At 34.3% G+C, this 18,030-nt stretch overlaps 1 protein-coding gene across 7 annotated transcripts in view; it reads left to right on the forward strand.

The window, feature by feature from the left end:
• LRP1B (LDL receptor related protein 1B) overlaps positions 1-18,030 on the forward strand; it is a 677,950-nt gene that overhangs the window by 492,957 nt on the left and 166,963 nt on the right. For all 7 annotated transcript variants that reach the window (XM_027695895.1, XM_027695888.1, XM_027695892.1 and 4 more), the window contains 5 exons: positions 89-183; positions 4,187-4,336; positions 13,915-14,055; positions 15,910-16,035; positions 17,174-17,305. In XM_027695895.1, the coding sequence (XP_027551696.1) occupies positions 89-183; positions 4,187-4,336; positions 13,915-14,055; positions 15,910-16,035; positions 17,174-17,305 (644 nt within the window). The remainder of the gene's footprint in view (positions 1-88; positions 184-4,186; positions 4,337-13,914; positions 14,056-15,909; positions 16,036-17,173; positions 17,306-18,030) is intronic.

The following is an 18,030-nucleotide window of genomic DNA, read 5'->3' on the forward strand; positions in this document are numbered from 1 at the left end:
CTAAAGTGATGAATGTTTTCTCTAATGATGCATTAAAAATGCTGTGTACACAAAGCAACATTTTAAATATGTTAATTTTCTTCTTCAGTAAACTCTACTGGACCGACGGTAACACAATTAACATGGCAAACATGGACGGCAGCAACAGCAAAATACTCTTCCAGAATCAAAAAGATCCTGTTGGTAAATACCTGTTTTCCTGTTTCTTTTTTATTTGAGTGATTTATTATGGGCATTATCTTGAACTGCTATTGAAGTGTACCATGATGTTTTTCATTTAATGTGTAACAGTGACAAGAACAGGCATAAAGCCATGAACAACACTCATGTGATTTTGTGTTTCACAATTTAAGATATTTTTGACCCATTCTAACTGAAATCTACTGTACTAGTAGTGGATTATTATTAACTCCCAGGATTACAGTGGACTGAAGGAGAACCCATCTGTATTTCTCAATCTTTATATCATGGTCAAAAAAAAAAGTAGAGATCAAGTTTTCAATAAGTTATGGATATATGTGAGAGGGTGCTTTGACTGCAAATGTAGATCCTTCCTCGCCAGAATCCCAGTTGCATGATCAAAAGATAAATTGGCTCTTAACTTTTCACATAGAGAAAAAAGCAACAGTTGAAGCATACATTTCCTATAATGACTTAGCCACACTTTTAGCATTGATAATTCATACAGTTGATGATAAATTATGGCATTGTTTGGAAAAAAAAAAAGAAGCTCTCTCTATGTGCACTTTTTTTCGTTCAGATCTCTTACTTTAGATAATTTCATTTTTTAGAGAGCTAAAGTGGTTATGTCAGTTGTTGATGACTTATTAATGGCCCATCAATAAAGTGATTATATTTTAAGGCATTTATTTTTTCATAACTGAATACATAAAGTGAGCAAAAGAGAAAATGTTTTAAAGAATTCAATAAATTTGACATAAGAGCAACACAACATGCTTTTAAGACCCTAAATTCTGTGAATTTTGTAGAAATTACTTGATGACTGTTTTACTGTTATTTTGATTTGCTGTCTATCCACTTGAAGAGACATTTACCTTTTTATCTGGAGAAAAAAGAGTGGTAAACCCACAAAATTTAAGATGAAGCATAAGCATAATAAATAATATTGGGACAATATTAAGAAATATGGGGAATGTGCAAAATTTTGCACTGAATATTCTGTGATCACAGGTCACAAGGTCCTAAACTGCAATGGTTTCTCTCATTGGGTTTGTTGAATGGCAGTGAAGTGACTGAACCAAATAAAAAGAATGCTTGTTCAAATCCATATTGGGACAAGGAAAAAAACTTGTTTTCTTTCTGTAGCATTGGATTAATTTTTAACACTTTTGAGATCTGATGATAAATATTTTAAATAGGTCATATTCTAAGTCGAAGGTTCTTATTGCATTAACATGAGATATGATATATATGCGAAGTGTAGAATATGTAATTTGCAAAGAGTGTGTGTATATATGTGTGTAAAGGGAAAACAAAACTTGTACCTGTCTCTTGCTGGAAAACTTTTTAATTGGTACCATCTTGGCTCAGTTTTTTTGTCAGTTAGGATGGACACGAAAATAAATGCAGTCACATGTCTGATGAAAAATGATCAGTTATACCATAGTTCAAATAAGTATTAAGTGTCCAATGTCAAACTCTGTATTTGATATATGCAAAATATCTGTTTCAGTGGTTTAAATTATCCTTATCATTAGTATAAGACATTCCCATGCTAAGAACAAGAAAACACTGCTGAAGAGCCAGAGAACAGCAGTCTTAAAACCTTAGTTTAATATTTAATTTTTAAATGACAAACTGTCTTTCTCCAAGTGAAATTCTAGTTCATGCAGTGCTAATTTTGAGTGTTTGGGGAGCTCACAAGGTAGATGAAAAAGACAAATATCTGGCTTATTAGAGTTGGATGTCCTGATAATTGATGAGTATTTTGTTGTCTTGATACATAATTTGGCATGTGGAGAATGAGGAAGAGTTTTCCTGTCTGTGACCTGAAGTAAGCTGATTAATTTTTTATGTTTGAGTTCTATAAAAGAGGAGATGATTTTTCAATTACAGTATTTGGTGTTATCACCAAGAGTGTGTGTAGTTTGGAAGATTTTGGAATTGATACTCTTAGCATGACAGATGGTGTCTTTTATTTTTATCTTAACTAGTACATACTAGATATGACTTGCTGGTCCGTTCTGCAGCTCTAAAAGGCTCAAATGCTAACAACACACATATATTGGTTGACAAAGCAACTGGAGTTCCATTAAACTGTATTCTTAGGAATTCAGAATTAATGCTAATTTCATACTTGGGCAGATCATTTGGTCATGGGAATTCCCTGAGACCAATATTGCACAGTCCTTATGTTCAGGTGGACTTTAGCAGCTGGGTCATAAGGTTTAAGCCAGTCACCCACAGTAGAATTTGTCCTGAGTTTCTGTGATGCTTATGGCTAAAAAGTCACCTGTTTTCAATAGCAAAACCAGGACAATTCCTGAAAAAAATCTAAACATGCTTTGCCTACACTAGAAATAACAAGGGTTAGTAATAGATGGAAAGCGTTTTGGGAAGAATAATGTGGTAGACTGGATAAGAAGGAGTTGGGAATGTTCTTGTTTTGTCATTTGCCTCTGTGTAATTGCAATACCCATGTGGAGAAACACCAGTTTAATATCCAAAGTAAAAACTGACAAGTTAGGATGGTAATTGCTGTGTAGCTTGTATTGACAGCAACTCCATAAAGAGATGTCATCCAGGTGACATCAGTGAGCAGCTGACTGGGAGCAGTCGGGAGTTGCAGCAAATAACAAATGCTGGGAGTAAGGCAAACTTCATCTGTGTGTATTCCCTTTTAACCCATAGGGAAGTTGATCAATATTCCCAGGAAAATTCCCTGTGCTAGGCCTATGTACTGCAAGTGCTGCTTGTCTCCAAGATCCATGGCACTGTATTTCTGCTTTGAGCGATGCTTGTTGTACAAGCATTAAAACGTGTGCGGCGAGACACTGCAAGATCAGTCTCTCCTGAAGGCACAACTCCGAGTCCTTATCCTCTCTTGAGTGTGTTTTGTTTTCTTCTGGATGATAAAATTGCAGAGGGGGAGGGAAAATGTCTAACTGTAAAGGATCTGGAAAGCTGTTTTTCAGAAGCTCAGAAAGCTGAAACCTTTTGGCCTGTCATGTCAAATCTGTGTAAAGAAGTAGTGACATGATGGCAGCTGTAAGTGCTGCAGCACAGGGCACTGCTTCCCTCCTGTCAGGGTTTTCAAAATAGCTTTCCACTTTACAGGATGGAAGAAGACTACAGTACAATATCTAAAGGTTGACCTATGCAGCGAAGTACAGTATTTTTTGGCAACTCGCTGCTGGATACATAACATGAATTCTGGGAAAGGTCTGGTACCAAAGCAAATTATTATGGCATATATTGTCACCATGCCAAGAATATTTCACTACAGAAAATCTCCTGCTACCAGTTCTTGAACATTTTAAAATCATTATAGAAGTCTGAAATACATCATCTCTTAGTTCTTTGCTATTACTTCCAGAAAATTATATGCTTTGTTCATTTAGCAGGTTATTTTGCAAGTATTTTTATTTCTACAGTTCTCTTGCTTCTAAGTCAAAAGAACTGATCATGCTTCACTATGAAGCAAAATGAAAATTAATACTGTACGTTTATTAAATATTTGGGTTAGAATTTGGTATTTCAACATTCTAAGCAGAGGGCTGTGCATGCAGGGAGAGAAAAAATTTTTCTTTTTTTTTAGTTCTGCATCACAAAAAGTAGATTGTTTTCTAAGTCTTTATGTATTCATAATTTTAAAATATAAATGATGGTTCCTGTTTTGCATTCACTAGTTTTTAATGACCTCGCTTAGGACCTCAGCTTATTCAAGTAATTCTTCATTACCAGATAATTCTCTTTCATCAGTCACTTACTGATTTATGTAGGTGCTGGGAGAAATACAAGGCACAAATCTTTCTAAAAGTGTGGATTTTTTCACTATAAATGACCAAGTTTTGTTTTCTCAATTTTTTTTAAGGTATGAGTAGAAAATATAATTTTATGTTGTATATATTTATTTCCTAAATACACTTTTATTATGAAAACAGCTCAACGCTAAATGTATGTTATCTATTGAAGCCATAGTTAAAGTTGTATGCATTAATTACAGGTCTGTCAATAGATTATGGGGAGAACAAGCTTTACTGGATCAGTTCAGGAAATGGAACCATAAATAGATGCAATTTGGATGGTGGTAATCTTGAAATAATAGAATCAATGAAAGAAGACTTAACAAAAGCCACAGCTTTAACCATTATGGGTAAGTCCAGTGATAATCACTTTTTTTTTTAATTATTCAAAGCTAATTAATAATGAAATATAAAAAGCTTAGGGAAGCTTGTGTTGGTTTCATGTAAATAATTCATGCAGAACATTCACTAGCGAGACCGTATTGTCTGTGAAACAAAATTCTTTATATTTGATTGAACAGACAGTTTGCAATCTGTATTGCAAGTATGTGTTTCTAAATATAGTCTTGCATATATATATATACACACAGTATGAAGGTAACAGATTGATGGCTTATATTTGCCATAGTCACTTATAAAGTATGTTGGAAGGAGAGGGAGCTCTTTTATGCTCTTTGTTACTCAGAATTGTTTCCTCTGCTGCTCAGATCTTCCTACCTAGTTCAGAACTTTGTTGAATTGGCTGGCACTTTGTGAAGACTTCTTTGGGTTCTGAATTAATGATTGATGATTTGGATTTTCAGATATCTGCTAATATTGCATGTATTAAATATGTTGAATAAAATATTCCGTTTATTATTAATCCTCCATTTGCACATTAGAAGGGTTTAGAATGTTCAAAAACACCTATACAAAAAAATCAAAAGAACAGTAGCACAAGGAAAAATTCCTAAAAAATTAACTAGTTACAGGTTGCCAAATATTATAAAAATATTGCTTCAAGTTGACTGGTTTTCATATGTGTCTTCAGCTCTTGGGCCCTTGCTGTAGCTGGGACAAAGTGTGGTAGGAAATTCCAGACTGACTCAGAATTAATATTTCTGTTATTCTGGAGATAACTTTAGAGCTTTCTATATTTCCCCAAAATGCTTTCTTGACCCCTATTTTCTGGTTCAAAAATTATTTATATTTATCTTGGATGTTCCAAAAAAAAAAAGTTCAGTTGATAAGCAAACCCGTAAGTTGGGATAGGTGTCTCATCAACTGCCAGAATCTTTTAAAGAAGTGTTTTATTTGATTGATTAATTATATAATAACTATGTACTTATAGATGGTGTGTTAGCGAAATTTATGCTGAATAAAATCCGAAGACTTTTATGCACATGGTGTAAATTACATCATAGTGTAAAGTGGTAATTGCTAAATTAGATTTATTATACACACATTTGACCAGTATTGAACTTCAGCTGCTGTCAGTGCCTCTTGGAGGGGGGATACTTTTATACCTGCATTCATAAACACAAGCAAGTTTGGTGTCAGAAGGAGTCACAAATGTTAATACATACAAATTGTCTTTCATTGATTGGGTTGTGGCTGGAAATGGATTGAATAAATGACCTTTACTCTGGGAGCTGTTGGAATTCTTTAATAGGAGATGTAAAGAGTGTTTGTTCATCCTGTCACTGAGATGTCTGTGGTTATCAAGTCTTCATCTCTGATTCACAGAACCTACAACAGTGATGATCCATTTGGGATATGGAACAAAGAGATTCTAGCAATCATGTAAAGAAGAGTGTTTCATGATTGTTTGCACAGTAGTTGAATTTTTACAGGTGTGGAGATGGGAAATTTTCTGCTGTGTAGTTTTTACATATCTGTATCTCTACTATTCATAGTTTGGGACGCTTTGTTTTTATGCGTAATGACAATTCTTCCTACTCAAAAATGGTAAACAAAAGTTTTACTTTTGGGTTTTGCCTTTGTTTTGGAGCCATAGGTGTGCCAAACTGCAGTATGACATTGCAGTATGATTCCATACATAAATCTGCTGGAAAAAAGTACAAACAAATAATGTTTTATTAAGAGTACTGTACGTGCTGATTGAAAAACATGAAAAGTTTCTGTATTCATCTGTCCCACATGTTTTCATATTGTAGAAAACACTGTGGCAACGTAAATGCCATTTATTTTCCTGAAGTGCTGGTGGCTTTACATATCTTTCTCATAGGCAGCTTCTGTGCATGTAAAATGGGTCAGAACAGAAAATTCATTGCTATATGAAGCAAGTTAACAGATCTGTAATGGATAAATGGTCATAACTAATAATGTATAAATAAAGAAGAATGACTAATTTGTTCTAATGTAAGATTTAACACGACAGTGTGTGAAAATTTAGTCCCCCTGCTGATCTCTTTGCCTACAAGTTTAATAGGAGGTTGCAGCAGGTAAATCACAGTAATTGCAATGTTTATTGCATCATTTTGCTCCATTTCCTGAATTTTCTTGACTGCTTTTATCTACAAATAAAGTAAACACAACTAAACAACATGAATGGAATGAATATTTCTTCTCTGTGACTATACTAAGCTTACCTTTTTTTGCTATTTGAAATCATTAGTGACTGAAAAGAAAACAGATACAATACCTGTGCCCAAATTTTGTAGAATTTAGGTTCCACTCATTGCCAGAGAGTCCTGTAGTCTTCTCCTATCTTTTCTATTTTTCTGTCTTTTGCATTTATTGTCTCCCCAGCTAAAAGCAGCATTTTGGACAGCTTATATTTTTTGTTTCTTTATTTTGGTGTATGATCTTGTCATATTGTTGGGTGGTCCTTCCATGGGGGCAGAAAGAGAAGGTAGAGTTCAGTATTTTAAGACTCCTTTGTGAAGTTTGTCACCAGGTCAGTTGTTGATCATCAGAATCTTTGTTGGACTAAAGAGTTAAGTCAAGGAAATGGTGGAGCAAACCTCGGTGGTTTGAGGAGATGGGTAATGTGATCTGAAATTTGTCAGAAGAATTGTTGGAAAAATTGTTGAATTTCTGACAAATTTACTATACCAGTGATCTCTTCAAGCACTTCAATTATTGCTTCTGCAAACTTTTTAAGTGTTTGTGAAGCATCTTCCCCAGCCATCAGTGTCCTTGTCAGAAAGCACGAGCTCCCAGAGACACCCAAGGAGAATCCTACAGTCTGTGTTAAACGCTGGTGCCTTCTGTTCCTTGTCTGGACAGACTTTTGCACAGAAAACTAACAGATCTTCTGCCAGTCTCCAGTGGGTTTTGCTGTATCTTATAATTTACGTTCCAGAAGATTTTTCAGAACTATAAAAAAAGTGATGAGGCTTGGGCCAAGATTTTCTTGTTTGCCTTGGTAATTTCTGTGCTTGTTCTGATATCTTGAGTTTCTTGATCTTAGATTCTGTTAATTTCAAAATGGGAAGGGAAAGGAAAGGAGAAGCAGGCACTCTGTGGTTGTGTTCTGTGACATGAACTCAATAGATGCTGCAGCTGAGTCCGTACAGTTTTGGTTTGCTTTTTAATATAATTTATGGAGCAGTTCAGAGCTTCAGCAGGCAACGATGATTCTCCTTTAGTTCTACCCCTCAATCTCCTCATTGTTTTTATTGCTTTCAATTCCTCTGTTTTAGTGTTGCAGTTTAGCTGTTGTAAACCATTTGGAAGTTACCACTACTCTTTCAGATGTTTGCTGTTGTTTAGTCCTTTCCAGGCTCTGTTTAACATTTTCCTACTATTATATTCTTTAGTGGGAGCTTATAGAAGTAATGGTAAGACATGAAAAAATAATGTTAGCAAACAAGCTGGTGCCAAAGTAACTGTCAGGTTTATCCTTAAGGGAAATGGAAACAAGATATATAATTCACATCCTTATGTATTTTGGTTCTTTCTTTTATTGGTTTTCTACTCAGTAGTGTCAGTCATCTTTCTTCTTCCATATGCTGAGCAAAATTTCTAGTCTTTTGGTGCCTACTTTTGCTACATCATTTTGAGCATGATATAGATGAGATGAAAATTACATTCTACTTGAAAGTAAAGCATTTGAATATACACAAAATTACCATTCTTCCATGCACTTAATCATACAAAAAATGCTTTTGCTGTTGTCATTCTGTATTACAAAGCAGTTGCTGTAAATCCATGAAGCCATATTTGCTTTCCTGCTCTTCCCACTTTTCCTTCAAATGCACATTCATTGTGTGAAGTGTCAATGCATGCAACATCAGGCATTTTTAGTCGATCTATCATTAAAAAACACATGTGAATGCTTTGTCTAGTACCTCCCACTGTTTAATGTCTTGCATTTGGGCAATGGTAATTTTCTTCTGCTACTATGTTAGCTTTCCATTTTATTTTCTTCAAAAACCTCTGAAGTTTATTCTGGTCTTTTAGAAGCTTGTCTGATTCACAGCACCCTGTGCCCTGCATCGTTTTCAACACCTGCTGCTGACACCATTTACAAGTTGATATTAAATATATCTACTGCCTTGAAATTCAAGATGTTCCATGTGAAAGAATCTCTGATTTTCTTATACAGTAGAGCAAAGCTCTTTTCAACAATACAAAAATGCTTCCTAAACTTGTCCTAAGGTTTGAGTTTAATATATCATTCAGGAAATGGTTTTAGCAATTTTCCTGGTAGCAAACGTCTTGAGTGTGATCAAATTATAAAGATGTATTTGGCATTCTGCACGGAGTCTCTTCTCCTGCCCTCCAAGTTACTCAATGAAAATGGTTCCTGGACTGTAACTGAAACTGGTTGGAAATTTACCTTTGTGATGAGAACTGTGTTTCTGGATTGGTGAGCAGAGTCATTATATTACAAGATTTGAATTGCAAAGGAACTCGCAGCAATATCTGATGTGTTTCCAAACTGGTGTGTTCTTTCTTGAATGATATATGGCTCTGAATCATAAACTGAGCATTGCTAGAAAAATATTGATTAGGTACTGTAAGTTTTTAGCTGAGAAGAAATGGTTGTTGAAGACTTCTGTCAGCAGTTTTGCTGAAGGCATTTGATTGGATTTTGTATCAGGTCCTCACAGAAGTACAATTTACATAAACCCACAAAATTCAGCTCATATCTCAACAGAATAGGAATATGATGTAGATTGTGTAGACTGTATAATGAGGATATAATTTGTTGTGGATTGGTTGAGTTTTTTAGTACGAAATAGAAGAACTTCACGTAGTGAATGATTTTATGTGTAAGTGCTATTTCTGTTGAAATTCATGTATAAACAATTCCATCAGCAATACAACAAAATCAGATGTACATAATAGCTTTTCAATGGGTGTTCAGGTATTAGAACAATGCCTTTTGAACACAAACTGTATATAATATAACCATCAAGGTGTATTATCAAGCAATCAAAACAGAAAGTAACAATTACAGTATTTCATTTTAGACAGAAAATGTGGGTTCATATTACCAAAATATATTCATGCTGACATTTACTTTTTCATGTAGTTAGCTGATACATTGGTTGTTTGACTTCTGTTTTATCTTAAATAATGTTTCAAAAATAATACCAGAAAGCTTTTCTAGTAACTCAAAGGGTGGGAGCTGTGACTTTGCTGGATGTAATTGCAAAGTGAAAGGGGCTGCTTAGATCAGGAAACTTCAAATACACACACCTTAATTTTCCAAGTCATCAGTCATCTAATTGCCATAACACCATTCATTACATTACCATTAATATGTGAAATATATCTAGGCAATTTGCCCAGTTTTAAGTGCAGTACATAGTTGTCTTCCATAAATACTCAAACCACCATTAATGAAAACTAATGGCCCATCAAAATTTGCATTCAGAGTACTACTTGAAATCTCCAAAGGACTGTCCACAATGCTGGTGTAGCAATTTTTGGCATTTGAAATTGCTGTTTCTCAATATGTTGCTGTGCTTAATGCTAATTAACCAACAGAATGGATAAATACAATGATTTTAATATATATTATAACCTAGTTTCAGCAACAGGATTGTAATTAGTGATCAAACAACACTCTTATTAGCATAATGAAGCAAATAAATGTTTGATATTTAAAGGTTCAAAATAGTGTTGTTTCCTCCCTAGTTTGTGAAGCAAACTTTATGCTAAAGTCAAGTGTTTTTTTTTAATCATCTACTATATTTTAAAATTAATGTAGAAATAGATTAATTCATACAAGAAATCATAGATGAGTTATCTACTGACAGAATATATCAATAATGGAGAGAGAAAGCCAAATTTTGCTTAGAATTATTGTCAAAAATCTCTGTGTAACATGTTGGAGTCTTTTTGGTATGAGACTGTTGTGTATGTTGGCCACCCAGCAGTTTCTGAAAAACTAGAAGATGTATTTTTTAGGTCTTAGGCATAACTGGCCAGTCTTTTGGCAGATAGTCATAAGAGATTTGGCCTCAAGGTGTCTGTACTTCAGAATTTGTGGGTTGTTTTTTCGGTTGATTTGGTTCTTTTAGTTTAGTATTTTCTTTGGTTTTGTGATAGTTTTTACTTTTTGGGTTTGTTTTTGTGGGGTTTTTTGTTTGGTTTTTTGGGGTGGTTTTGTGTCCTTTTTTTTTTTTTCAATGTACCTAAAATGTCAGGATTTGCATGAGCTTTCTCATTTAACTCCCCTCCTCTATCCTTGTCTCCTAAAACTCATAGTGCACCATATACCACCTCTGTGCAAAAGAAGAACAAACAATTAGTTCAGTAAGGTTTTGTAAGCCACATTTTTATTTAAATCTTTATCCAGTTGTGGTGTTGCCAAGGATGGAAGAGGAGGATGAAAGAATAATTTTGAGGAGTATTCACTTATGAATTGTTGTGATTTGTCCTTTTTAAGGGTGTAGGTAATGTAGGAGACTACTCACCTCTGTAGGCACAGTCAAGTACCTCAAGGATTAGTAAAGAGTTTATCCAGTGCTGTTTCTTCTGTCATGAAAGAAGAACAACTCTATGATGTGAAATGTCTGACAACATTGATGGAAATTGTTTAGACTCTATTAACTGTACATGAAAGCAGATGTGTTCTCATTGAGCAGCTCAGTAAACACCAGAGGAACCTGGTGGAACATTCAGCTGCTCATGTATAAGTGGTTTTGGCTCTGCACTAACACCAAAAGGAAGAAATTAAACTATTTGTGGTGTACATAAGTATTGGTTATTGAATTTCTTGATTAAGCACATGCCATGCCTTCATCTCTTGGTAAAATGATACACCAAGTTGGTTATTTTGGGGGTTTTCTTTCTTTTCTTTCCCGAAGGAGACAGGCAAGTCAGCCAATGTCAGGTTTTGGGAGGCTGTTTAAAACATGGTCAAAGTTGGGGGTTTGCACAAAATATGAAAGAAGTGCCCAAAAGACTTGAATCACTTCTTCCAAGTGCCCAAAAGAGTTTAATCCCTTCTTCAAAATAAATGATGAAAGCACCAAAATTCTGTGATTTGCTTTCTTTCTGTACTAAAGTCTTGCAAAAGGATATGTAAAATAATAGGCTGTAGTTACTGTGCACAAGACTGCAGCCATTACCAAAATTATGTAATGGGCTGTTCTGATTCGTGGTCAAATAGAGGTTGTGAAGAATGAAAACTCTTCTTCACATACAAATATTTAATTTAAAAAGTCTAAACCTTTAGGATTGTGGGTTATCATCTCACAGAAGAAAAAAAAAGAAAGAAAAAAGTAAAAAGTCCAATTTTCATTATTTCATATATGGGTTATAGCAAATAGTCATTTTTCTAATCTTATCTTGCCTGTGCCTTGTTGTTATAATTGACACCATCAAAACTGAGCACAGGAACTTTTTGTTCTAAGGAGTTTCTGATAAAGCAATCATCAGATGCAATCTACTATTAATTGATTGATATCACATGGTGATGTTTTGACTCAGTCAATTCTAGTACCATAGGGTGATAGATTTTCTTTAAATTTTACCCACATTTAAATTGACTGTTCTGTTTGTGTCTCCAAATCTTAATATTTTCATTCTGTAGATTGTGATCTTGTCATATACCTGTGAGGAGTTTACTTTTCTTTTTCCTTGATATTTTCAGAGTTTTTCTTTTCTGCTGTAACTTTTTACAGTTACTGCAGTGGAAATTATTTTTTAGACCTACAGTTTCTGTCATGAAACACTCAACTGTGTGGCCCTATAAATTAGTTATTGAAATATTAAAACTGCAGCATAGGCAAATAAATCATTTAACTGAAAATAAAATGAACTAAAAATGAAATTAATACACAATGTTTGTTGGGAACACAGTGTTCCTGGAGGTTAAAAGTTTTCAGTCTAGAGTTTTACTTTTGGTTCATCTTCTGTAATAACTTTTTCTGTCTGAAATGAAAATGCTGATGATGTTGAACTTGCAGTTATACAGACTTGCCACATTTAATTATTTCATTTAAATGTTTAAAAGATATGTAGCTATTTTACGGAAAAAAAGTAATATTCATACTTTTTGTGCAGGACATAGTTCTGAGATTGTATCTCACAGTAGTTAATGTTTATAATGTAGTCATGAGTGAAATGTTAACTTACTGCAGAGCAGTATTTTGTTAGTAACCCAAGCAAGTGTCCAGTTCATGTACTGCCATCACATTGTTCCAGTTTAAAAATACATGTAACAAACCCAAGATAGAGTTGAAATCAAATTGCTGCTTTAATTTCTTTTCCTTTTTCTGTTTTCCTATTTGTAGTTAAATTGAATATACACACAAGAATTATGTCTTATTGCCTTTGAGACTATTGGTCAAACTGGTCTCAAGTAATATGGTGGTAAAATGTTCCTAGTTCAGTTTATTTAAAATACTTACTTTTCCAAAAGGCTGAGAGCAGAGGGGAGCTGCTTGCACTCAGTTTTATACCACTATGTTAACTCAGAGACTATAATAGAGATGGGCCAGTGAAACCTTGTTTCTTCACTGAGATTTCCTAGAAGGGTAGTGCTAGAGTGATGTTTTATTTGATTGATTATATTTTACTGGCAAAATAGCTTTATTTTCTTTAGTATGAGAATATGGAAAAATATCAGTAGTGGGTCCTCAGAAGTATTATTTTAAATTCATGACATAAAAATTGACTACTTCTTTTCTGAAATGGGAAGCTGTAGAGTGTTATCCAGTCACTGAGGTGACTTGACTAAGCCAAGAGAAGCTGATAACCCACAATGAGTTGGAAGGATGTCATCGTAGTGTCTAAGTCTTGTGAAGTGAGCAAGGACTCGAGTAGGGGTTTCTGGCATTCAAAGAAAATGAGAAACAGACATTGTGAAACTTGTTATGGGTGCGAAATCATTAATGTTGGAAAAGACCTTTAAGGTCATCAAGTCAGACCATTAATCCAGCACTGGCCCCAAGCACCACATCTCCTCGTCAAGCTGAAAGTCTAAGATCATCTCATCATACACCTGCGTGGACTCACATGACAAGGACAATCAGAGTTTCACTGAAGTTCGAGTTTGATATCAAAGCTCTGAAAAGTTTAATCTGGAATCATTGGGGGGCAGAGACTGATATTTTTTTCATGACTTCTTAGTTATTGATTGTAATTTGTTTATAATGAAAAATGTGTTTTAGCATTACAAGCAATTTTGTTCGCTTGTGAAAATGAATTTCTTCCCTAGAGTAAAGTTACTAGAATTTCCATATATGTATATGGAAAATGAGGCATTTTAATTTAGGATTTTCTATATCAGTAGCCTTAAATCAGCAGTTGTCACAGCAAAAGTGGAACTGGTGAGGACTGTTTTCATGTTTGCAGAATCTTAATAACACACAAACTTCAGATTCTCTCTATAACCTCTTTAAGCAATTTTCCTTAAAATTGATCTGATAATTAACCTGAAAAGCTTTTTCCCACCTTAGGTTTCAACCATATGTAATTTGATAGTGATCCTTTTGATTTCTAAAACTTGAAAATTTTACAGATAAAAAGCTTTGGTGGGCAGACCAGAACTTAGCTCAGATTGGCACCTGCAATAAAAAGGATGGAAGAAACCCAACTGTCCTGAGAAACAAAACTTCAGGTGTTGTACATATGAAAGTGTATGATAAAGCAGCACAACAAGGTAGGTGACATTTTAAATATGTTTAACCAACCTTTAGAGTGCACAGTATCTTTTCTCATGTTATTCTTCAAATATATCTAGAAGAAAATAATACTTATTTCATTATAATTCACTGATAAAATATAATGTATTGGTAAAAATACTTTGTTTTAAAATAAATTATTGAATATAATAGAATAATTGAATTAACATATCTGCCTGATGTATTTTAACTTATCAGATGTTCACACTACAGTGAAGTTTGAAGTTCTTTTAGAGAGTTTTAAATTTTTAGTCAGAAAAAAGGCTTAGCATGTGTACCTCATCTCAAATTATTGAAATTTTTAGTGAAGTATTATGAGAGAATTCATTAATATTCCTCATTATCTGTTTTGAAACATGGTTTAATTTATCTAAGTTGACAGAAGTGGCAGTAATATAAATCAAAAGTGAGGCAGCATAAAAATGGGGGGATATTGCTGAAAATTAGTTGGCAAAATAGAAGCTAAGATAATACAAAACAGAGTAATTTGGATTATGCACGCAGTTTTATGAATTTGGAGATTGGAGATGAAAGCATTTGGGAGTTCCTTTAGGAGGAGCTTATTTCTGATTCCAGTTACTAAAAGCGATGGGGGTGAAATCTATGAAACAAATTATTTAATTTTATTGTGGACTCCCCATCCATGGAGGTGTTCAAGGCCAGGTTGGACAGGGCTCTGAGCAGCCTGGTCTAGTGGAAGGTGTCCATATCCATGTCAGGAGAGCTGGGAGGAAATGAGCTTTAAGGTCCATTCAGACCCAAACCATTCTGGGATTCTATGATTTTGTGGAGAAGCTTCCAGAAGAACACAGGGTGGTTTCTGCAATAAGTGGTCTATAAATGGAGCACATTCAGTTCCATATTGAGCACTTCTGGGAACATTTGCCCTTCTACCTAATCTGGGAAACACCAAAAGTGCTTTGCCAGCCTGACCCTTAGTTTTAAGTGTGGTGGAACAATAAGTAATACAAATTTAGGCATTCAGTAATGTTTCTGTCATTTAAAAATGCTTTAAATCCCAACTGTGGAGACACAGAAATGGCTCATGAATACCCAAACATTATCAGTGCTGGGTGTCTGCTGCATAGAAGAAAACTTCTATGGTTTTAGGTGAAGAAATGCTTTCTACTTCAAAATTAGGAATGCAAAAATAAATGTAATAAGTAGCTCTGTGATCCTTGTGGGCCTGGTAACTTGTAATCAACTAATTCCTTGAATGTCTTAGTGGATTTCAATGTTTCTTCATGGCTCTTCAAATTTCTGAGATGTGTTTAGTGTGTTGTGTGTTATGTTTGTTATAAATCTTATTTAAAATTGTTCATCTATTACTTAAAAGTAAATATTATATTAAATAGCAGGAGCATGGATTTGTGAGATCACTTTATAATGTATCTTAAATATACTAAAAAAATGCTGGTTCATGAAGATAACATTTGATGAATGAATAAGGTATGATCGATGATTTGCTCATGGTCTAAAATAAGATACACTTTCTAGACTAATGTCAGTGAGATTTCATCATTGCCAGTCCAAACTTAATGTAGTATTTTCAGGTTTTTCACAGGCTTTTACTTTAAAATTGGCAGTTTTTTTAGAAAACTGAGTTATTTATAATCTGAAGGAAAATGTGTGGATAAAATGCTGCAGAAGGAAGCGTGGAAGGGTATCTGAATATATGAAATATTTTATGCATATCTCAATTTTTTGAAGAAGTTAGCTGAACAAAATTTGGGTTTGGTAATATTAATATATCAATGACAACATTCATTTATAGTCAGGACTGCACTGTTCAAGTTTTGCTTCCTCTTGTCTCTTCTCCCATCACATTATAGGCAGCAATTCCTGTCAATTAAACAATGGTGGGTGTTCCCAGCTTTGCCTACCAACATCAGAAACTACCAGGACTTGTGTATGTACAGTGGGCTACAACCTTCAAAAAAACCGCATGGCTTGCAAAGGTAAAATGCCTTCAGTATTTCTTTTAACTAACTTAAGTTTTATGGGAACATTGTAATGAGTAAATATACTTAATTTATTCATTTCAAGTTAAATAACTATACTTAATATGCCTGATTGAAGCAGTAACAGAAGAATGTCTCTTGTGGTGAGGACAGAATTAAATTTAGCTTTTAGTTTCATTATTCGGTACTGCATAGATTTTTGTGGATACTCAGATCATTTGAGCCTTTATTAATGGCAGTAAATAGTTATTCAAGGTCATATACCTTATCTTTAAACTAAATTACAGGCTACAGTATCTGAATTGTTGGGTATCCTGTTGTATTGCTCTTAATATAAAGTAAAGCCTGATTTTTTAAATTATTTTTTTATTTAAACTTTGGTCCACTTGAGCTGGCAAAAAATCAGAACACAGCTTACAGACAAAGCCTTACTTTGTTCCTGAATAATATAAAACAACCTTATGGTCAAGATGCCTTATAGTTTTATAAACAGAATATTATTTGCTCCTATTTATTAGGACTAAATAATTTCTGAGAATTGCTACATAACAAGACCTCTACACAGCAGCATTTATTCCTGCCTAATAGAAATAGGTGCATGTGGAGTGTGATTAATCTAACGTGAAAGTAGACATTTAAAAGACATCAACTGCACTGGTCACTAAAATGATGTCTTTGTCTCTTGTCTGTAAAGGAAGTGTGCATGACTGAAGGAGGGGAGGTGAATTGCATGCTTTAAAAATAATTTACAGTCCTGCTTTCCACAAGTTTTTTAAATTGTCTCATGCTGAATATGTACAGAAAGTACAGATGTACACTGAAAATATTCTTAAATGTCATTATCATTAGAAAACATTTTTAAAGTTTTAATTTTCATTACTGCTAATTACCTGATTATAAGGTGGTATTCGAAATGGACAGTGATTCCTTTCTCTTTATAAGACAGCATTTATCATTTAATTAGAAATACACCATAATAACTCATGGATGTTTCTTTCAAAGAGATGGAGTTATCTATTTGGAAAACAATGGAGCAGTATTGGAAAACTATGTCTAGTGCATGATAGCTCCTCAAATCTTGCTAATTGGGAAAGTCTTTACTTTGCTCTCATTTGCTACTTTATCTTTCCCATAGGTATCGAATCATTTCTCATGTATTCTGTTCATGAAGGAATAAGAGGAATTCCTCTTGATCCAAATGATAAAATGGATGCTTTAATGCCAATATCTGGGACTTCATTTGCTGTGGGCATAGACTTCCATGCAGGTAAATATTATGTGCAATTTGTTGTATGGATGGTAGAAATTGTATATTGTTCTCATGAATGAAATAACCTTTTGTTTTCAAACCTTTCAAGTAATTGCATCTGCATTTAAAGGAATTGGAAGTTGATTATGTTACAGTGTTAACCAGAGAGATTTTACATTTTGCACTGAATACAAAAACATGTATTATGCATATCTAGCCTGTTCTAGCTGCTGTTTTTCAATGGAGTCATCACCGAGAACCCGAGTAGGAGACTGGTGGTTTTGCAGAAGGTGATCATCAGTCTGTAGAAAAGCAGGTTTCGTTGGTTCTTTTTTCACAGAGAAAGGCTTGTTCCTGATATGACACTTTTTCCATGGAATTTCCTTTGTCCTATGTGTTGTACCCAGCAGGTGGCTTTGACAGCTGAGTTGGAATAGTTTGCTTCCTGTCCAGCACAGCTCAACCACTTCCTTGCAGGGTACAAGCCAACTCTGTATCTGTTTCTTCCTTCTAGAAACAGGTGCTCTGATAGCCTGAGGAACAGCCATTTCTACCATTCCACCCACATGAGGATGTTATTGGGGATTTTACATCTTGTACTTTTTTTGGGTTGGGATTTTCTTTCAGCATAGTCTACTTAGAGGATATGCTATCCTACTTTAAAGAGTTTTATTTGGGCTTCCCTAATCAATATCAAACTAGTATTTTGGAAGAATAAGGGTTTTGGCTTTTGGGAAAAAGGA

Source organism: Neopelma chrysocephalum, unplaced genomic scaffold, assembly GCF_003984885.1.
Source record: "Neopelma chrysocephalum unplaced genomic scaffold, ASM398488v2 Primary Assembly neopelma1_103b, whole genome shotgun sequence".
NCBI classification, from domain to species: domain Eukaryota; kingdom Metazoa; phylum Chordata; class Aves; order Passeriformes; family Pipridae; genus Neopelma; species Neopelma chrysocephalum.